The following is a 22,706-nucleotide window of genomic DNA, read 5'->3' as shown; positions in this document are numbered from 1 at the left end:
GTACATGTGTGTACATGTACATCTCGTGGAGTTTTATATATTTGAAATATGTTTTCCTTTTTTATTAAAACCACACACCTCTGTTATTTAGCATTAAAAATTCCCAGAAACAAAGATCTACTAGCATTTTTACAGGAAAAAGCATTTTCTTTGGCTCACTTTATATAACAAAGCTCTTTTGGAATCCAGTTACATAGAATTTTTAAAAAGAAAAGGAGTACTGGTGGCACCTTAGAGACTAACCAATTTATTTGAGCATAAGCTTTTATGAAGTGAGCTGTAGTTCACGAAAGCTTATGCTCAATTAAATTGGTTAGTCTCTAAAGGTGCCACCAGTACTCCTTTTCTTTTTGCGAATACAGACTAACACGGCTGCTACTCTGAAACATAGGATTTTTAAGCAGTTTCATGGTACTGCAGGATACAAGGGGATATGCCAGTAAGTACGATTAGTTTTATAACGTTGTAAGCTGAACAGAATGTCTTGTTACCACAAACACTAACTCTGTCACTAGATTCTCAGGCTGAACTGTAAATCATTAGGATTATTACGTGTAGGAGAACACTATCCATTAATGAACTAAGGTCTGAAAAGAGTATTTGACCCTGTGAGGTGCTAACTCTTGAGGTACTGAATGCTCTCTCCTGAATGGGAGTTGGAGGTATTATGTAATTCACAGAAGGGGTTTAGCACCTTGCAAGATCAAGCCTGGACTAAGAAACATATTTTGCAACAGAAAAAGCATAGCAGCTGGGGTGATCCAACTGAAGGATTGACATAGTAGTTATAAAGTATACAATTGCCAGTATCAAAGAACACAGTGAGAAGACAGACAGTAGAGACCCAAGAATAATACCAGATCATTCTAAAAAGTAGAAGATAAAAATATATTTTAGAGAAAACAATACCAAGGACAATAAACATGCACATAAAGGCCCCAGAGCTACATTTATCAAAATTGATGAGAAGACTCCATTTGGAGCATGACAGGCCCTATGTAGTCAGGAAAGGTAATAGAAATACGAAGGATGTGTATCTTAAAGAGGAAATGTGACAAAATACACAGACAGGAAAAAGCACAGAGTAGAAAACTGGCGCTAATAGCTACACACAAACACTTTTATATCAGTATTACAGCTCCCTACCAGTCTGGAATCGTATGCCAGTCTGTGAATATTCCACCTGTACACTGAGCACCACATTCAATGAGATGGCCTGCAAGACTGGAAAACAAAAAACACTCCAATGAATAACTACGTTGAAAAACAAGCTGCCACTTATCCACAAATATAACAGTGCAGTATAATCAGGGTTAAATAGGACAGAAAGGAACATGCTGGACACCTCCTTCATAGCAATTTGATGCAGTTTTATATATCAAGGCCAAGATTTTCAAAAATGACTAGTGATTCTGAGTACTCAGCTTGGGGCTCTCAGGCTCCCTGCTGCACAGCTGGGAGCCTGGCAGACCTGGGAACCCCCAGCTAAAACCAGAGCTCCCAGGGTTTTTAGGGACCCTGCTTCATGACAAGGAATCCACTGGGGACTTTCCAGGAGTTGGGCAGCTGGCTGACCTATTTTGTTTGTAATAGTCAAACCAAAAGGTTTCAATTTTTCCAAAACAAGAACTTTTCAAAACGTCTGTTCTGCAGGAAATTCTGATATTTCAAGTTTTCATACCAAATCAGGCCAAAAACTTTTTCAAAAAGTGTCAGAATTTTCTGCAGAACAGACATTCTGAGTTTTGACCAGCCCTGTTGATGGATCCACTGGGATTAGCTGAGTATCACACTTTCATACATTTCAAAGCCAAAAAAGGGATCATTCTGATCATCTAGTCTGACCTCTTGTCTACCACAGGCCATAGAACTTTACCCAGTAATACCTGCACCCAGCCCAGTTACTTTATTGTCTATAACATAAGGTTTCACTCCTTTTCTCACAAAACCACAAACCATCTGTATAGTTTCTTAAGCATGTTTTTAATTTTCCTCATTCTTTTATTAAAATTTAGGTTCCAAAGCTTCTCAGAATGTTTACTTTTTTAAAGAGCTCATTTAATAAACTGTAGCATCCAATCAAGTGTATTCAACAAAATGGTCACCCATGTATTCGGTGTGCTGAAGCTCTTTAATAGCTCACTTAATTTTATTTTAAAAATCAAGACAATTTCATAACATTTTTAATAGTTATATCATTTACCTTCCAGCTGCTAATAAGTCAAACTCATCCCTGTTCCAGCCAAACTAAAAAAAATACAAATACATTATGTACACACACACAGGCTTCAAGAGATAAAAAAATTAAGTGGATGCTCTGAGTAATAAAGCATTGGCAGCAGCCCAATCTTCCTAGAAAATCGGAAGGGATTTTTGTTTGTTTTAATTGTATAGTGCATTAATAAATTAAAATTAACATAATACAAGCAATGAAATATTCAGCATTACTCATTTTACTATTTAACAGAGAAGACAAGCAATATATGAAAAACCACATATAGGCCACTCGGGAGGTAATAATGGCAACTTTTCGTGAGAGAAACTAAATAATTTTTCTCTCACGTATTTAAGTAGGTTATGAATAGAACAACTACTAATGACCTGAACTAAAAAAGGAAAAGTTTAGCTAGACATTCTAAAGCATGCAGTCAAAAAAGAATCAGGTTTTAAAATAAACTATCTATGAATCTTATATTCATATATACACCTACTAATATTTTAATATGCACCAAAAAGAAAAAAAAGATGTTAACATTCCAAGGTGTGTGGTCATAAAAGCATTCTGTATATATAAGTGCTCAAAAAACACCACACATCCTGCCTTGTGTAATTTCTGTAGCTAGATTAATCTGAGAAATGTCACATTAAAATTAAACTTTAAAAAAAAATGTGTTTAGCCCTAGAAAACAGACCAGCAGAAGAGTAGAAAAAACTGCTCACCAGCATTTTATAAACAAAACAAAAAAGCACTTGTGCCACCTTGTGGCAAAGGACATTTTCCATCTCACAAGGTTATGTGCAACAATTTGAACGTAGAAAAGAGTAAGGGTGAAATCATGGCCCCATTTAAATCAACACCAAAACTCACATTGACTTTAATGGGGCCATGATTTCACCCAGTGGCTCTATTTTTTTGTACTTCAAATAGAACATTATTTGAACAATAAATCCCAGATGGAACAAGAGAGCTTGCCACACCCAGATACCTCTTGAATGCCCCCCATGGCCAGAGATCAATCTCTGGCTCCCTGCCTGTGTCTCCCCCTCTTCCAGTCCCCGCAATAATTCACTCAGTCCAAAGTTAACTAAGTCATTCCCCTTCTGGGGGTACAATTTATTTAGTCCTCTCAACACATACTGGTCCTCCAGACCCCAACCGCAATTCATTGTCTCTCCCCTCTTAGGTACGGAGTTCCCAGCCCTTCTTTCCAGAGCTGGGTCCCAATTCTTTATCGCTCTCCCAGCAAGTAGGAATTTGGCCCTCCAGGTTCCAAACCCAATTCAATCTCTCTCTTCCCCCTGCCAGGTAGGGAGTTGAGTTCCAAAGCTGAGTCCTAATTCACATTCACTCCCAGGCTTTACCTGGCTGGAGTTCAGCCTCCTAGGTCAGGCTACTAAATTCTGTTGGTATTAGGGTCTTTCCTATAGGAGAAGCCTTTCTCACTCCTTACAGTCTCTCTACAATTACCTTAGCTTCCACTTTCACTGCAACCACCTGCTGCCCTTTATAGGGAATTACCTGATCCAACTCAGGTGTGCCTCTTTAGTAATCAGGGTTGGCTAGCCCCATGCCCTCTAGGCCTTAAGGGGGGCCTAAAGGGACCATTTTAACATATGTATTAAATGAAACTGGACAAATGTCATGTGCCTTATGGCGAATTAATATGAATGTCAAACGTCAAAGAAAAGGCCAAAAGCTACATGATCTCATTATTTTTATTAAAATGTAGAAACTAAATTAAAAAGAAAAGTACTTGACAATGATTACTAACCATTCATTCATATCTATTCACAATAGTACGAAAAGAGGGTTAAGTCCCAGTTATGAAAAACTGACTTATACTTACAGAATGAATGAGTGGTCCTAATACAATGGCACTGTCAACACATCTACCAGTCACAACAATATCAGCTCCAAGGTCAAGAGCCCTGCTTATTGGTCTTGCTCTGACATAACAAAAAACATTTTTTGTGTATTTAATTCACACTTTTAAAATAACTATATTTTTAAAATTTATTTTAAAAATTAAATCTATGCCAGAGGTATCACGCACACATCCTTTATGATATTAACTTAAAAACACCCATTCTAACTATCTAAATATGTTCATTATATAAAGGATCATTCATTAGAAACACAGGGCAAACTAATAAAACTAGCCACCTAAATTGTGCAGCCAAAGTGACCTTCACACACATTAAGAGGTATGTGTTATCTGTGCATTCCATTTTTTATTAATAACAATAATATTTGATCTTCAGATTTCAAAGTGTTTCACATCGGATAGCAAGTATTATTTCACAGAGGGGAAAATTACAAAGGGCAACAAAAGGGCAACAAAAATTATTAGCAAAAAGAAAAAGAGTACTTGTGGCACCTTAGAGACTAACCAATTTATTTGAGCATAAGCTTTCGTGAGCTAGTGAGCTGTAGCTCACGAAAGCTTATGCTCAAATAAATTGGTTAGTCTCTAAGGTGCCACAAGTACTCCTTTTCTTTTTGCGAATACAGACTAACACGGCTGTTACTCTGAAATCAAAAATTATTAGGGTTAGGGAACAGCTTCCGTATGAGGAGAGATTAAAAAGACTGGGACTGTTCAGTTTAGAAAAGAGATGACTAAAGGGGGATATGGTAGAGATCTATAAAATCATGAATGGTGTGGAGAAAGGGAATAGGGAAATGTTGTTTACCCCTTTATATAACACAAGAAATAGCAGTCATGAATTAAATTAATAGACAGTAGGTTTAAAACAAACACAAGGAAGTATTCCACACAATGCACAGTTCACCGGCAGAACTCACTGCCAGGGGATGTTGTGAAGGCCAAAAGTATCACTGGGTCAAAAAAAAAGTTGATACGTTCATGTAGGATAGGTCCATCAATGGCTATTAACCAAGATGATCAGGGAGACAACCCCATGCTCTAGGTCCCTCTAAACCTCCAACTGCCAGACTCTGGATGACAGGGGACAGATCACTCAATAAATTGCCCTGTGATGTTCATTCCCTCTGAAGCATCTGGCACTGGCCACTGTCAGAAGACAGGATACTGGGCTAGATGGACCAGTGTGACCACTTTTTGTTGTTATATTCTGCTGCCTCACATATAGCTCATTGTAACTTTTCTTTTTTATATATTGAGTAAACAAGCCAAGAGCAATTTCAAAAGAAAATACTGACTGTCAAACTAAGAGAGCTCTCTTTCAACATTGTTGTTCCATCTAGAAAAATATGTATGCTGCATTAAAAATACTTACCTATCTTTCCTTGAATACTTGAAGATTTTCCTAGACAGTAAAATGTGCAGTGGTGTAGTCTTCATACAAGTATGTGGAAACCGTTTACTTAAAGAGACCAAAAGAAAACTCCACTTTCACACAGCAAGAATGTGGATTTTTGCAGTAAGAAAATGTTTGAGAAGTTGAACAATTAGCTATTTTTGTTTGGGAGTTTTTTAAAAAAAACAAAACAAAACATGTAATGACTTTTGGAGGCCTATGTGAAAGAAACGGGAGGACTCCCTGTGCTCTTCACTGTGGGCAGGTAGCTATTTTTAAAAATTACATACACTGGACAGACCTTTGGGAAGTCACAGCAAAGAGGATGAGTGAGATGGAAACTATTCTTATCCACAGAAGCTGTCCCTACGGAACAGGGTGAAAGCATAATAATGGGGCTATGTGGGGAATACTGCATTGCTTCTGCTTATGTTGTACCTGGTATGTTAGGAGATCACTATATATAGTATGGGCTAGAACTCTGGCAGCTTTCATCAGCAGTAAATTTACAACAAAAAGCTTACAATATATTTGTATTCTTATCTGATTATGCTATGTAGCATCATATATTTTAAGGCCAGAAGTGACCATTATGATCATCTAGTCCAGGGGCAGGCAATAATTTTCGCAGGGGGGCCACTCCACGAATTTTGGTAAGTCGTCACAGGCCGCACATTTCTACTATATTAATGGAGGGGATGCGGGATCTGGGAGGGAGTTTGGATGCAGGAGGGAGCTCCAGGCCGGTGCAGAGTGTTGGGGTGCACGACAGGGTGAAGGGTGTGGGCTCTGCGAGGGAGTTTGGTGCAGGAGGGGATTCCGGGCTGGGGCAGGGGAGTGGGTGCAGGGTCTGGGAGGGAGTTCGGGTGCAGGAGGGGGTTCTGACCTGGGGCAGGGGGTTGGGGTGCAGGAAGGGGTACAAGGTGCAGGCTCTGGCTGGGAGTCGCTTACCAGAGGTGGCTCCCGGCCAGCAGCGTAGCAGAGCTCAGGTAGGCTGCCTGCCTGCCATAGCCCCAGGCCGCTCCCGGAAGTGGCTGCGGCTGGCTGCTGCTGGCACATCTCTGCGCGCCCCTTGTGGGGAGAGGGACAGCGGGTCTCCGTGTGCTGCCCGTGCCTGCATGCACCACCCCTGCAGCTCCCATAGGCCAGTTTCAGGACCAAGGGGAGCTATGAGGATGGTGCTGGGGGCAGGGGCAGCGCACGGAGCTGCCTTCCCCTCCCTCCCGCCACGGGCATGCAGAGACATGCCAACAGCAGCCGGACGCTTCTGGGAGCTGCGTGGGGCCATGGCAGGCAGGCAGCCAGCCTGCCTGAGCACCCCGCTGCTCTGCAGGACTTTTAGCAGCCCGGACTCCGAGATCGCAAGGGGGCAGAGGAGGCCGGACAGAAATGTTAGTCAAGGCAGGCTGGGCAGAAACGTTAGACGGGCCAGATCCATCCCACGGGCTCTATTTTGCCCAACCCTGATCTAGTCTGACCTCCTGTATAAAATAGGTCACACAGTTTCTCTCAGTGATCCCTGCATCAAGCCAACAACTTATGGCTGAGCTAAAACATATCTTATGTTCTCTGCAAACAAAAGACTTTGGACTGCCAAAAATCAAAGAGAGAAGAGTTACAAAAGTAGTATTTTGAAAAAGTAAAGAGAACCAAAGACATTTAGTCTTTTAAGAATCATATGCCAACACATTCATTGTCTGCAAGTAAACCAAGCATGTGTGTATACTTATAACTGGACAGCTATTAAAAAATTCTGAACAGTCAAATAGTGATATAGAATAGGAATGATGGGCCAGACCACCCCGTTCCACAGAAAAACCTGCAGAAGCGGGACAAGAGGAAGAAAAAACTCTTGAAAGTTCCTCTTCTGAAGTTTTCTCTGAACCTTTCCCCCAGGAGGAAAGAACACTTATGTTCCCCATGGGACAGTCAGGAAGTTTGGTTACCAGAATCCTCAGATCCATAAAGGTTCTGGAGGGCAGGGCCACCTACGCAGAGACTCCTGGACAGCCCAGCTTCATCAGGAGTTTCACAGCAAGGAGAGGCGCCATAGAAAAGCTAATGCAGCCTAAGATTATATTACTTTTTTTCCACAGATTCCAATGCTTTTGGTTAGGGATGATGCCTCCAGAGCAGCTGCCCCCTCTCCCACCACCCCGCGCCATCTGTTCCATGCAAGGAGAGGAGCCTCTGCATATGGATCTCAAGGGATTGTTGGTATTGTTTAAAATTAAACTGAACAAAATTTTTTTGGCATGAAATAAAAGCTGAGGACGAATGGTGAGAGATGTGATGCCAAAGAGCTACTACAGGAAAATCACAGTGCTAAATATTTATGAGACAGAAAGAAAATAAATCCGATTTTGCAGGCTGCCCAACACCATTAATTCACTACATTATTATTATTTTACTTGTAAACCAAAACAAACAATCTTGATGCAATCAATGGAATGTGTATGACATCAACATTTTTAAAACAACATACAAAACATACAACTTTTTAAAATATCTCACCCAAGATATGCATTCATGCTGTGAATATTCTCCGGAAATGGCTTCCCACTCTCCATATCTGTGATACCAGCTCCTTTTAGGTTGTCTTTCTGTTAAAACATCCAGGTCTATGAATATTTTACAGTATTAAATATCAGACAACAGCAAATATCCACCTTTTAGTAACTCTAGGCAAAATGGTATTGTTAAAATACCTAACAAAAAGTATTTAACAAACACTGTCCAATAAGAGGCTGAGTTAGTCTTTTTTCACTAGAACTTTTGTGAAATCAGAGGAAAAAGTCTTCAGCTTCAAAGATAATAAACCTACTCAATTTATCAACTCATTGTAAGTTACAGTTTCTTCAGATGCCCTTAACACATTTAAAATTGAACATAGCCAAACCCTTTCCACAGAAATATCTGCTGTAATCACAGTAGTTGAAAGGTCAGAAAATGAAGCTAGTGTTGAGGCTCAGACCTCTTACCGCACTGGTTTCAGTAGCACAATATCAATTCAATCTTAAAGTGGAGAGCTGACAGTTCATTAATTGTGGAAAAACTTCTCGGGGGTCATATGCAATATTTGGATCCGGATTACCTATCTAAACAACCTTTCTGAGAACCTAACGTCTAATCCTACACAGCTTTCAACATTACAGGGGCCGGCAGGCCTTCTGTATTGACCCAGTTAATAAACTGGATTTTAGTGGCTTGATCTTTGACCTTTTCTCTTCAGTCCATCCCTATTTCTCATTACCAAAGCTAATAAAGACAGACACTACTCTAATTGATTGGCAACTTAGCATCTGACAAAAATCTTCACTTCTGCTACATTTCTTTTTATTAAGTGTAATATTGGAACTTTAGACACACTAAAGTTTTATCACACTGCATTTATCAATTTAAAATGTTTAGTGTCAACAATACAGATCATTATCATTTGAGCCCTGCAAATCTGCGGATATCTGCTTTACATCAGAGGACTGTGTTCGCAAATCATGGATCGGATACAGATACAAATTTTGAATCCACACAGGGCTCTAATTATCATCTACATAACTATGTGTCACTCATTTGACTACTGGACTAACAAATTAGAGAATCTAAATGCTGACTGCAGATCAGGAATGTCTAAACTGTGGTCATGGGATGATTAGATCAGCAACATACCAAAGGTGAATTCCTGCCCTGCCCCCCCCCCCACTGACAAAACCCCCACTGACTTCAGTAGGGTCAGGATTTCACCCCGGAAGTCAAAGGGCTACACCTAATTTGTAAACAATGGAGCAGATTCCAGCTTTCTTCACATTTAATGGCATGCTAGGAATTGTAGTGTCGGTTGGCCATGCCCCTGTATTAATAATTTGAGAGGGCGCAGACCAATCTGTGACACTTTGAAGTACGTTTGAACAACCGTGTGTCCATCTCTGTCTAAAGTTATATCAGTTTTCCCATCAAGTGTAACATACAATGCACTGAAATATCTAACAATTTTCTGCTAGACTTCCTGAGTTAAAGGGAAAATAATCACATCTGCAAAAAATACTATATGAAACACAGCATTTTCCATTCTAATTCTCTTTGTTTTTGCATAGGCGGTCTACATATAGAGGAGAAATGCAGCCTCTTAGTACAATATTACCTAGATTTCAAATGTCTTAAGTCACCCAAACGGCAAACCTACCAACCATAAACTACCTTAAACCAAATCACAATAAGTAAAGATACTTATAAGTAAATACTAAAGAAACCACCTAGTACTTTATAAGCTACAGTAGAACCTCCAAGCCCTGGTCTACACTAGGACTTTAGGTCAAATTTAGCAGCATTAAATGGATGTAAACCTGCACCCGTCCACACGATGAAGCCCTTTATTTCGACTTAAAGGGCTTTTAAAATCAATTTCCTTACTCCACCCCTGACAAGTGGATTAGCGCTTAAATCGGCCTTGCCGGCTCGAATTTGGGGTCCTGTGGACACAATTTGACGGTATTGGCCTCCGGTAGCTATCCCAGAGTGCTCCATTGTGACCGCTCTGGACAGCACTCTCAACTCAGATGCACTGGCCAGGTAGACAGGAAAAGAACCGCGAACTTTTGAATCTCATTTCCTGTTTGGCCAGCGTGGCAAGCTGCAGGTGACCATGCAGAGCTCATCAGCAGAGGTGACCATGATGGAGTCCCAGAATCGCAAAAGAGCTCCAGCATGGACCGAACGGGAGGTACGGGATCTGATCGCTGTATGGGGAGAGGAATCCGTGCTATCAGAACTCCATTCCAGTTTTCGAAATGCCAAAACCTTTGTCAAAATCTCCCAGGGCATGAAGGACAGAGCCCATAACAGGGACCCAAAGCAGTGCCGCGTGAAACTGAAGGAGCTGAGGCAAACCTACCAGAAAACCAGAGAGGCGAACGGCCGCTCCGGGTCAGAGCCCCAAACATGCCGCTTCTATGATGAGTTGCATGCCATTTTAGGGGATTCAGCCACCACTACCCCAGCCGTGTTGTTTGACTCCTTCAATGGAGATGGAGGCAATACGGAAGCAGGTTTTGGGGACGAAGAAGATGATGATGATGAGGTTGTAGATAGCTCACAGCAAGCAAGCGGAGAAACCGGTTTTCCCGACAGCCAGGAACTGTTTCTCACCCTGGACCTGGAGCCAGTACCCCCCGAACCCACCCAAGGCTGCCTCCTGGACCCAGCAGGCGGAGAAGGGACCTCCGGTGAGTGTACCTTTTAAAATACTATACATAGTTTAAAAGCAAGCATGTGAAAGGATTACTTTGCCCTGGCATTAGCGGCTCTCCTGGATGTACTCCCAAAGCCTTTGCAAAAGGTTTCTGGGGAGGGCAGCCTTATTGCGTCCTTCATGGTAGGACACTTTACCACTCCAGGACAGTAACACATACTCGGGAATCATTGTACAACAAAGCATTGCAGAGTATGTTTTGCCGGCGTTCAAACAACATCCGTTCTTTATCTCTCTGTGTTATCCTCAGGAGAGTGAGATATAATTCATGGTCACCTGGTTGAAATAGAGTGCTTTTCTTCAGGGGACACTCAGAGGAGCCCATTCCTGCTGGGCTGTTTGCCTGTGGCTAAACAGAAATGTACCCCGCTCTTAGCCACGGGAAGGGGGGAGGGCCTAGCCACATGGTGGGGGGAGGCAAAATGCGACCTTGTAACGAAAGCACATGTGCTATGTATGTAAGGTTAACAGCAAGGTTTACCCTGAAAGAGTGTAGCCACTGTTTTATAAAATGTGTCTCTTTAAATACCGCTGTCCCTTTTTTTTTCCTCCACCAGCTGCATGTGTTTCAATGATCACAGGATCTTCTCCTTTCCAGAGGCTAGTGAATCTTAGAAAGAAAAAAAAACGCAGTTGAGATGAAATGTTCTCAGAGCTCATGCTGTCCTCCCGCAGAGGACAGAGGACAGAGCACAGACGAATGCGTGGAGGCAAATAATGTCAGAGTGCAGGAAAGCACAAAATGACCGGGAGGAGAGGTGGCGGGCTGAAGAGAGGGCTGAAGCTCAAATGTGGCGGCAGCGTGATGAGAGGAGGCAGGATTCAATGCTGAGGCTGCTGGAGGACCAAATCAGTATGCTCCAGTGTATGGTTCAGCTGCAGCAAAGGCAGCTGGAGCACAGACTGCCACTACAGCCCCTGTGTAACCAACCGCCCTCCTCCCCAAGTTCCATAGCCTCCATACCCAGACGCCCAAGAATGCGGTGGGGGGGCCACCGGCCAACCAGCCACTCCGCCACAGAGGATTGCCCAAAAAAAAGAAGGCTGCCATTCAATAAATTTTAAAGTTGTAAACTTTTAAAGTGCTGTGTAGCATTTTCCTTCCCTCCTCCACCACCCCTCCTGGGCTACCTTGGTTTGTGTGATGAATGAATAAAGAATGCATGAATGTGAAGCAACAATGACTTTATTGCTTCTGCAAGCGGTGATCGAAGGGAGGAGGGGAGGGTGGTTAGCTTACAGGGAAGTAGAGTGAACCAAGAGGCGGGGGGTTTCATCAAGGAGAAACAAACAGAACTTTCACACCGTAGCCTGGCCAGTCATGAAACTGGTTTTCAAAGCTTCTCTGATGCGTACCGCGCCCTCCTGTGCTCTTCTAACCGCCCTGGTGTCTGGCTGCGCGTAACCAGCAGCCAGGCGATTTGCCTCAACTTCCCACCCCGCCATAAACGTCTCCCCCTTACTCTCACAGATATTGTGGAGCACACAGCAAGCAGTAATAACAGTGGGAATATTGGTTTCGCTGAGGTCTAAGCGAGTCAGTAAACTGCGCCAGCGCGCCTTTAAACATCCAAATGCACATTCTACCACCATTCTGCACTTGCTCAGCCTGTAGTTGAACAGCTCCTGACTACTGTCCAGGCTGCCTGTGTACGGCTTCATGAGCCATGGCATTAAGGGGTAGGCTGGGTCCCCAAGGATACATATAGGCATTTCAACATCCCCAACAGTTATTTTCTGGTCTGGGAATAAAGTCCCTTCCTGCAGCTTTTGAAACAGACCAGAGTTCCTGAAGATGCGAGCGTCATGTACCTTTCCCGGCCATCCCACGTTGATGTTGGTGAAACGTCCCTTGTGATCCACCACAGCTTGCAGCACTATTGAAAAGTACCCCTTGCCGTTTATGTACTCGGGGGCTTGGTGCTCCGGTGCCAAGATAGGGATATGGGTTCCGTCTATGGCCCCACCACAGTTAAGGAATCCCATTGCAGCAAAGCCATCCACTATGACCTGCACATTTCCCAGGGTCACTACCCTTGATATCAGCAGATCTTTGATTGCGTGGGCTACTTGCATCACCGCAGTCCCAACAGTAGATTTGCCCACTCCAAATTGATTCCCAACTGACCGGTAGCTGTCTGGCGTTGCAAGCTTCCACAGGGCTATCGCCACTCGCTTCTCAACTGTGAGGGCTGCTCTCATCTTGGTATTCATGTGCCTCAGGGCAGGGGAAAGCAAGTCAAAGTTCCATGAAAGTGCCCTTACGCATGCGAAAGTTTCGCAGCCACTGGGAATCGTCCCAGACCTGCAACACTATGCGGTCCCACCAGTCTGTGCTTGTTTCCCGAGCCCAGAATCGGCGTTCCACAGCATGAACCTGCCCCATTAGCACCATGATGCATGCATTGGCAGGGCCCATGCTTTCAGAGAAATCTGCATCCATGTCCTGATCACTCACGTGACCGCGCTGACGTCGCCTCCTCGCCCGGTATTGCTTTGCCAGGTTCTGGTGCTGCATATACTGCTGGATAATGCGTGTGGTGTTTAATGTGCTCCTAATTGCCAAAGTGAGCTGAGCAGCCTCCATGCTTGCTTTGGTATGGCGTCCGCACAGAAAAAAGGCGCGGAACGATTGTCTGCCATTGTTCTGACGGAGGGAGGGGCGACTGACGACACGGCTTACAAGGTTGGCTTCAGGGAGCTAAAATCAACAAAGGGGGTGTCTTTACATCAAGGAGTATTTCAGGCAGGACTTCACGGAGGGTTCCAATAAGAAATGGTGCACCTAAGTTATTGTTCTTATTGGAACAAGGAGGTTAGCCTGGCCTCTGATTGATACATGGCTAGATTTACCTCGCTGCACCTTCTCTGTGAGTGACTGCAGTGTGACCTAGAGGAATGAGTCCCCTAGACAGCGGAGGGGGGGAAGCAAATGAGTACAAAACAAATCTGGTCTATTTCTTGTTTTGATCCACTCCATCTATCTTTTACATCTTTGGCTGGCAGCAGAGGGTGCAGAAGGACTGCATGCCATCCACATCTCATGGCTGCTCGGCAGAAGATGGTACAGTACGACTGCTAGCCATCCTCATCTCTTGCCTGCCCAGCAGAAGATGGTACAGTACGACTGCTAGCAATCCGTATCGCCTGCCTGCTCACCATAAGACAGTTCAATAGGACTGACTGCAGAACTAAAGAGAATGACCTGGTCAAGTCACTCCAAATTTAGTCCCTGCGCCCATGTCTGCCCAGGCGCTCCCAGCCGACGTGGCCAGGAGCACCTCGGACACGACGAGAACGGCTACCAGTCGTACTGCACCGTCTGCTGCCAGAAGGCAATGGGTTGCTGCTACTGTGTAGCAATGCCGTACCGTGTCTGCCAGCACCCAGGAGACATACGGTGACGGTTACCTGAGCGGGCTCCATGCTTGCCGTGGTATGGCGTCTGCACAGGTAACTCAGGAAAAAAGGCGCGAAACGATTGTCTGCCCTTGCTTTCACGGAGGGAGGGAGGGAAGGGGGGCCTGATGATATGTACTCAGAACCACCCGCAACAATGTTCTAGCCCCATCAGACATTGGGATCTCAACCCAGAATTCCAATGGGCAGCGGAGACTGCGGGAACTGTGGGATAGCTATCCACAGTGCAACGCTCCGGAAGTCAACTCTAGCCCCGGTACTGTGGAAGCACTCCGCCAAGTTAATGCACTTAATGCACTTAGAGCATTTTCTGTGGAGACACACACACTCGAATATATAAAACCGATTTCTAAAAAAACGACTTCTATAAATTCGACCTTATTCCGTAGTGTAGACATACCCCAAGTTAGGAACACGTTGGGAATGGAGGTTGTTCATAACTCTGAAATGTTTGTAACTCTGAATAAAACGTTATGATTATTCTTTCCAAAGTTTACAACTGAACATTGACTTATACAGCTTTGAAACTTTATTATGCAGAAGAAAAATGCTGCTTTTCCTTTATTTTTTAGTAGTTTACATTTAACACAGTACTGTCCTATATTTGCTTTTATTTTATTTTTTTCTCTCTCTGCGCTGCTGCCTGATTGTGCATTTCCAGTTCCAAATGAGGTGTGTGGTTGACCAGTCAGTTGGTAACTCTGGTGTTCGTAACTCTGAGGTTCTACTGTATTGGAAACAGTCAATAGACATGAAGCTTTGAGTCTGTGCAAACTATGGAATGTTCGATTTAAGAGATCAAAGATTCACTGTTATTTAGTTTATACAGCAACTAGAAATAAAAAATAGCTTAGGGCTAAATCCTGCCTTCTCTGCACTCAGAGAGCCTTAGATACAGTGGCTGAGCTTCTGTGCAAAGTGGACAAGGACTTGCGGACCTGATGCATGCGGGGTTACACCTTCTGCAGACTGCCAAGCCTAGTACTACAGTGTTTGAGGCAGGCCAGGGTATCTGCCATTAAAGGTATCCTCAAGGGAAAACTAATTAAGCAACTCTACAGACTCTCCACAGCTAAAACCAAAGTAACTACTCAGACTAAGCACAAGGGGAGTTGGAGCAGATTTGGGGTGAAATTCTGGCCCCTGAAGTCAATGGCAGAACTCCCACTGATTTTCGTAGGGCCAGGTTTCACCCATGGACTGTATTATTAACTTTTATTTTAAATGGATCTGAAGCACAAAAATCATTCCGTTTAAAATGAGTTATTTTTCTAACACATAACTTATGTACCATCGTTCATGAATAGCGGGGAAAAAATTGACATTTTTCTCAATGTTAAACATACTAGAAATTCAAATGTCCTGTCTGGTTACAAAACATTTTCATCTTGCCCCCACAAATAAATATCTACTTTTGTAACATGATCCACTAGAAATACTAGTATGATTAGAATTTTGTTGAACCACAGACAAAAGACAAGGTAAAATAACAGAGGGGCCGGCTATTAGTACATTAGATCCAAAACTAGTTTTACAATGTCAGCTCAAAAAGGAGAATTCATTAGCTTCTAGGCACACTCAAGTTACTGTTTATCTATACTAAACATGTCAGTTTTGAGAATATACCACTAAGAACTGAAACACCTGAGCTACTTTGGGCTCTTGTAATCCCTCAGATCAGATAACTCATGCCTTCTGAGTTTAGCAAATAGAAAACATGATCCCTAGCAGTGATTATGGAATCAGCCATGACTGCAATCAATCTAGCACATTTAAGATAAATTTGATTTGAGAAATATACATTTAACTTTGTGCATGCCATATATAAAACAGATCAAGGACAGAGGTTATTTTCTCAAATAATGATGCAATGTATAATAATTAAACAAAAGTGATGCTCCCAATGACACCACATATTTTAAATGTCATCTCTGTGCTGTATGAAAGAATTAATCAAACTTCCCACACTTTTACTGAGCCATAAAATATCAATAAAATACCTCGCCCATCAGATCATCTCCAGCAACAACAGCTATTTTCAAATCAACATCAGCTTTCTTTGCCACCTCTTGAAGACCAGCAGCACACGCAAGTGGATTCATTCCACCAGCATTACTAATGACACGAACACCTTAACAGAACAAAAAGTTCAGTGTTAAAACCACCAGTTATATTACAAAAAAGGCTTACCACCTGAGCCCCAGGATGCACTGTTGCATGTTGTCAAGCACATGATCAATCAGAACAATAAACCAAATGTTGTGCTTTCTTATCAAGTCAACAGATAAACAGTAGTTGTGACTGGTACAACTCTCAAACCTAATAATAATTTAAACATCTACACTGTTCACTACTTCACTGAAGACTCTTGGGCAAAAACATACAGCTATTCTAACATTGCAGGCATAATCTGGAATTGTGAGAGGATTTTAGGGAGATTATCCACAAATCTGACTTCTAAGGAGTTGTGAAGAATATCAGTATGGCTGCATACTATTAGCATAAACCTTCTATTAGCATAAATCAGTATGTCTCTTCGACCAACAGCATAAATCAGTATGTCTCTTCGACCAATAGAAGTTGGTCCAGTAAAAGATATTACTTCACCCACTTTACCTCTCTATTAATATAAACAGATAGATTGTCAGGAATTTTTAATGACGTGTTTTTTCATTGGAAAATGCTGATCAGAAGCAAAACTGTTCAAAGGAAAGGGTTTGTTGTGATAGATTTTTGCTTTTAGACAAAATTTTGAAACAAAAGTTTTAAATTGTCTAAACATCCTGTTTTGACACTTTCTAAATGAAAAGGTTGTTTTTCAATTCGAAATGACTTTTCATTTTGAAATGTAATTTATAGTATTAAAAAAGAGAAAAATAAAATGGTTGAAATCAAAACAAAATGTTTCAGAATTATCAAAGTGAAACATTCCAGTTGACCCAATCAATTTTTTTTCCCGGATTTTCTGTTCACTGAAATTTTCAAGATACTTGCCCAATTCAGGATGGGGAATGTTTTGGATTTTTTTCTTTTTTCAAATTTGAAAATTCCCTAGGATGGGAAAACCATTTCCCACCCCACTCATTAAACAGTTAACATGAAACTGGATAAAAGTACATCTCAAAGAAGACAAGAAAAATGCAATTTCCCTTTTAAAATAAATGCATAGCTCAATTTATACAGTAGGTAATATATAGTGTATTAGGTATGGGGAAAATGAGAATTCCCTTTGTTGAATGTTTTCATTCAAAACGTAGAAAAAACAGTCAGACTTCCTATATTCAGATTTGAAGTAACAAAGTACACAATGAAGATATGAACACTAAGGATCTGATCTTGTGAAGTTCTGAGCACCCCAACTAATACTGAAGATGATAGTAGTTAAGAGTGATGAGCACTTCAAAGATCAAGCTATAAATTATTAAAGTTATCCAACCCATATTATTCTATAGCATACCTTTCCTGTGAATGTCCTTAATATAGGGACCCATTGCAGTCAACACAAAATCAGGAGTGTAACCCAAATCCTGAAATAATAAGAAGTTATATAATTTACTTGCCAAATCTTGGTCATGGGTAAATCAACTCCTTCTCTTTATTGGCTCTTGGGTTGCAGAAAAGATCGAAAAACAGCGTATACTCATTTTCTTAATTCTATAATTAAAAATGGTGGATTTCTTTTTCTAAAGGAAACCTGTAAAATGTTTCTCTAAAATAAAAAAATTCTTAATTTAACAATATATAGATTAAAATAAATACAACACAAACGGACATCACTATATTTTTACAGGAGTCTAATTATATATTATAAATACCATTATTTTTAATTAGCCTTTGGAATCATACAGGGAACAAATGATCCAATCAATTTTAATTATAAAGTAAAATACTAAATATTGACAATGTACAACAAAACAATTCACAGCTATCCCATTCAAGGAGAAGTTTTATTGAAGCCCTATGAATTGAGACAATGCATTCAAATTTCAAGCCATGTGTGCCTAACTCTCTGCTGGCATAAACTGACGGAACTCCTTTGAAGGCAATGAAGTTTTGCCAGTTTCATTAGCAGATATTTGGCCCATTGTTTTTAACTTTAAATTGAACTCATCCACAATCTAGTGGGACTACTCATGTGACTAAGTCTTTGCAGGATCAAGGCCTACGGACTCAGCCCTGCTCCCACTGAAGATAATGGGAAAACTCCTTTTGAATTCAATAGGCCTGACCTTATGAGGGACTGGCCAACTGCTGAAATAATAAAGGCTAATGATGTTTAGTACCACTCAAGATTGCACCCTTAAATTGATATATGAATGGTGAGGGATCATTTCCTCCTCCACTGAAATACAGCGATCTCTGGAGCAGCCAAGATCAAGTATTTGAATCTCAAATTTTGTTATAATATGTTTATTAAACTTATGAAGCTATTGTACTATTACTATGTTTATATTAAAGTGCATCTTATTTTCAGACATGACTATAATTTACAGAATAAGAATGAATAATAGAAACTACAGTGACTACTCCTGCAGGCATTCTGCACCAAAAAAATAAAAATTCTGCACACAGTATTTTAAAATTCTATAAAATTCTGCAAATTTTATTTGTCAAATAAACGTGGAGGCTTCAGCATGGCTTTGGGGAGCACAGGCCACTGGCTGCACAGAGGTGGAAGATCACTGTGCAGCTACCACCCTGGGACACGGACTCAGCAATGAGGCTGCACCCAAACCCTGATACAGTTGCAAGGATCGGGCCTGCCCCAGAAATACCCCAGGGTCCTGCCCCTCCATTCCAGGTGAACCAGGTATGAGTAGGCAGGCTCAACAAAGTAGGATCTAAGTGTGAAGGGGCTTAGTGTGGGGGGCTCCAGGTGTGGGTTGAGAGGGTTCTGTGTGGGGCAATCCGGGTGTGGGCGGCTCAGTGGGGAATCTGGGTGCGGGGGGGGCGGGTTCTGGATGCACAGGGGCTTGTTGGAGGGTTCTTGGTGCAATGGTAATGGGACTCTGCAGGGGGATCCAGGGAAGGTGGTTGGGGCTAAGCAGGAGGGAGTCTGGGTGTGGGGTGGATAGAGCTCGGCAGGGGGGTCTAGGTATGGGGAGGCTCAGTGGGGCATCCAGATGCTGGGGGAGTGGGGCAGAGATCCAGGTGCAGCTGGGTGGGGTTTGGTGGGGTGGGGATCCGGGTGGCTCGTTGGGCTGGTCCAGGTGCACGGGAAGTGGAGCTCATCGGGGGTGGGGGGCTCAGGAGGAGGGACTGGGTATGAGAGGGTCTGGATGCACAGGGGTAGAGCAGATGGGGGAGCAGCTCCCTGTACAGGGATCCCTCCCCTTGCAGCTGAGGAGCAATGGGTACAGGAAGCAAGGGGGGGAGTTCACAGTGCTTCTTGTAGCTGGGGGAGAAATCTGGGGGTGGGTCTGACCCAGCCCCAGAAGCCATGCAGGGGAAGAGGAAGTCCTGTCCTCTTCAGCCTCGCCGGGACTAGCAGTTGAGCCCAGCACAGCATAGGAGCCACCAGCCAGATCTTCCCCAGTCCCGGCCCCTGCCCCACAATGATTTACCTCTCTGCCGTCTGCCCTGGGCATCCGAAATATACTGCTGGGGAGGGCCGCATGACCGCTCTTGTGGCTTCCCCTTGCTTCCCCGTCAGAAAGCCATTTTTCTGCAGGGAAGCAAAGAAATCTGCAGGGGACATAAATTCTGTGCATACACAGTGGTACAGAATTCCTCCAAGAGTAAATAACACTCTGATCTTCCAATATGTTGGTATTTCAATTAACAGTATCTTTCTAATAGAGCTATATTGCTGGTATTTCTTAGTAGTAAGATTTTATGTTTAGTCAATCAAATCAGATCTGCCGGCTGTCATCTCACATTAAAATAATCAAGACTAAACGTTTGCACTGTAGACTATCAACATTTTCCTATGTAAATACTAAGTAACTACTCCTACAGATTCTTATTCATGCAAGTAGTCCCAGGAGCCATTGGCTGGATTGGGTCTGATTTATTTTAAAATCTTAATGTTTGTGTGATAATGCTTTCCAGCCAACTCATCACTCAGCAACTGAGTGATCATCTGCATCACTCAGCAACTTGAAAGATTTGAAGCACTTTTAAAATACTGATCACTTTGTGATGATATTTGAACATTTCAAACAGCTCAAACTGTAAAACGCAGAAAACTAAATCAAACCAGCAATTCTTACAATTCTTACAATTCATACAATTCTTTTGATTCTTTTCTCATGTGAAATTGCTTGAATTATTATTTCATAATTAAAATAATTCTTTCCTTACTGGCGATTTGGCTTTTGCAGCGGTCAACAGAGACATCGTAATTTCAGAAAGATAATCAAAAACCAGAAAATCCAGTTTTCCTCCATAGAGAAGCTGAGGAACTAATCAAAAAGATATTAAGTAACTCTGAGTTGGAAGTCATATTTTAAAATAAAAGCCGTTTCATTTTTGACAAACTAAATCAGAAAAACATACATTACTGCAAAGTATGAGACAATATATTAATGATAGAAAGATCACTTAAGATTTTGGGCCCAATCCTGCAAACAATTTTACTCACTTAACCAATTGGGTTAAAGTCAACGTGTGAGCAAATCACTCACACCTGCAAGTGCCTGTAATATGGGACACTACATATTTGGTTGTTTGGGGGCTGATGCTTAGTGTTGTGATCACTGTTTTATTTATGTATTGAGGAGGAAGGGGAAACTGTTTTTAAAAAACAAAGAGCCCAAACACAAAACACCACACCATACATCTAGAACTACCTAGGACACAGAAGGGGGTAGGGAGTGAAATAGCTCAGTGGTTGGAGCATTGGCCTGCTAAACCCAGGGTTGTGAGTTCAATCCTTGAGGGGGCCACTTAGAGATCTGGGGCAAAAATTGGGGGATTGGTCCTGCTTTGAGCAGGGGTTGGACTAGATGACCTCCTGAGGTCCCTTCCTACCCTGATATGCTATGATTCTATGAGGCCCGGTGCTGGCTTTGCCAATGCCACTAGAAATGCTCCTTCTAATCAAGTGGGTCCGACAATTTTCTGAGCTTACGTCTCCCTGGCTGGGGAGTCGCCTGGCCCGCCTCGCCCGGGACGGGAGCTGACGGAGCGCGGGCTCCACACACTCCCACTCCTGGGGCTGCCTCAGTTTTGCTCCGGCGAGCGGGGCAAGGCGCGGCAGCGGCTCTCATTCCGCGCGCCGCCCGCCCCGTCCGCTTCCGGTGACGAGAGGCTTGTTTTGCTGGCTTGTCACCCCACCCCAGCGCTCTGGGCGACCCCAGCCGGGAGGCCGTGCGGTGTGTGGCGGAGCGGCGCGGTGCGCGCTGCGGGGGGAGGAGCGGGTGCATCTCCCCAGCCCGCTCCCCGGCCCCGCTCCCCCGGTACCTGAGGCCGCCGTGTCTCCCCAGAAGCCCGCGGCGCAGCCCACCCGCACGGCCGCGCCCGCCTGGGGCTCGCAGGAGCCGCCGCCCAGGTTGCTCCAGCGGCGGCAGCTGCTGCTGCTGCTTGTGGCCCGCAGGAGCCGTGGGGCAGCGGCGCCCCTCAGCCCCAGCAGCGCGGCGCAGCTCATGGTGGCTCCGGGCGGCGAGGCAGGGGCGGGAGGCGGAGGCGAAGGGCTGGGCCGTCGCTGACTCAGCCCCGGGCCCGATCCGGCTCCCGACTCCTCCACGCGGCTGGATCGGGCCCGATCGGTGCTGCCCCGTCCCCACCAAGGCCGCGGGGAGCCGGCCCTGCCCTGGCTCCGGGGCAGAGCCCTGGGCTGGCAGCACTAGGGGCCCCGCGAGCTAGTGACAGATTAGCCGTGCCTGCCTCCCTCCGCCGAAAAGTCACCAGCCAGGCCTCTTCCACCACGTGCGAAAAACAGCAACCCACCCGCTGGCTCCTGCTGCGGGTCACCTCGGTAGCCTGTGGGCAAAGAGACAGAACCAGGAGGGTAGGCTTGTTATTGAGCCACCAAAACGTGCTAGGCCCTGTACAGCAATAGAAAGGCAGAGCTACAGCCCCAAGAAGTTCGCAATTTTAAAAAGCTGTAGCCAGACAATGATTGAGAAAAGGATGCAAGGGGCAAGCAGAACGAGCAGGGTTGAGATTGGCTCCGAGTTGTTACTTTAAGTGGTGGGAGTGGTGTCTGTATTTAACGTATATGATCCCTCCTACTCCTCTAAAAAGCCTGTACATGAACACACCTGATGCCACAAGGTGATCAGGGAACCATTCTTTGGGGCACAGCTAAACATTTCTCACTGTGAAGAATGAAAGGGAACTAGCCAAAGTCCCCTTTTATTCAGTTAGCTTTACTTTATAATTTTTATGCATGCACAATAGTGTAGTTAAGTTTTTAACATTAAAAATGAATGTTTACTTTAAAAATCTGATTTTTGTCCAATATTAATGTAATAGCTGAGCACATAAGTAACATATATCAATTTGTCCTGGCAACAACACTCTGTAAAGTGAAGGTGGGGTAGATCGTTATCCCCGTTTGACAGATGGGAACTGAGGCAGAGAGAAAGTCATTTGC

At 43.5% G+C, this 22,706-nt stretch overlaps 1 protein-coding gene across 1 annotated transcript in view; it reads right to left on the bottom strand.

Annotated features, from left to right (window-relative positions):
• LOC311519445 (uncharacterized protein) overlaps nt 1–21,953 on the bottom strand; it is a 110,128-nt gene extending 88,175 nt beyond the window's left edge. The window contains exons 1-8 of the mRNA XM_084625939.1: nt 21,572–21,953; nt 20,471–20,571; nt 17,625–17,694; nt 16,168–16,298; nt 8,017–8,105; nt 4,068–4,167; nt 2,204–2,247; nt 1,147–1,224 (exon numbers count right to left, since the gene is read on the bottom strand). Of these exons, the coding sequence (XP_084482065.1) occupies nt 1,147–1,224; nt 2,204–2,247; nt 4,068–4,167; nt 8,017–8,105; nt 16,168–16,298; nt 17,625–17,694; nt 20,471–20,571; nt 21,572–21,755 (797 nt within the window). The 5' untranslated portion in view covers nt 21,756–21,953. The remainder of the gene's footprint in view (nt 1–1,146; nt 1,225–2,203; nt 2,248–4,067; nt 4,168–8,016; nt 8,106–16,167; nt 16,299–17,624; nt 17,695–20,470; nt 20,572–21,571) is intronic.
• Between the last annotated feature and the right edge of the window lie 753 nt (nt 21,954–22,706).

The sequence above is a fragment of the Lepidochelys olivacea genome, assembly GCF_965140295.1.
Source record: "Lepidochelys olivacea isolate rLepOli2 genome assembly, chromosome: 4".
Classification (NCBI taxonomy): domain Eukaryota; kingdom Metazoa; phylum Chordata; order Testudines; family Cheloniidae; genus Lepidochelys; species Lepidochelys olivacea.
This window is presented reverse-complemented; position numbering and strand designations above follow the sequence as displayed.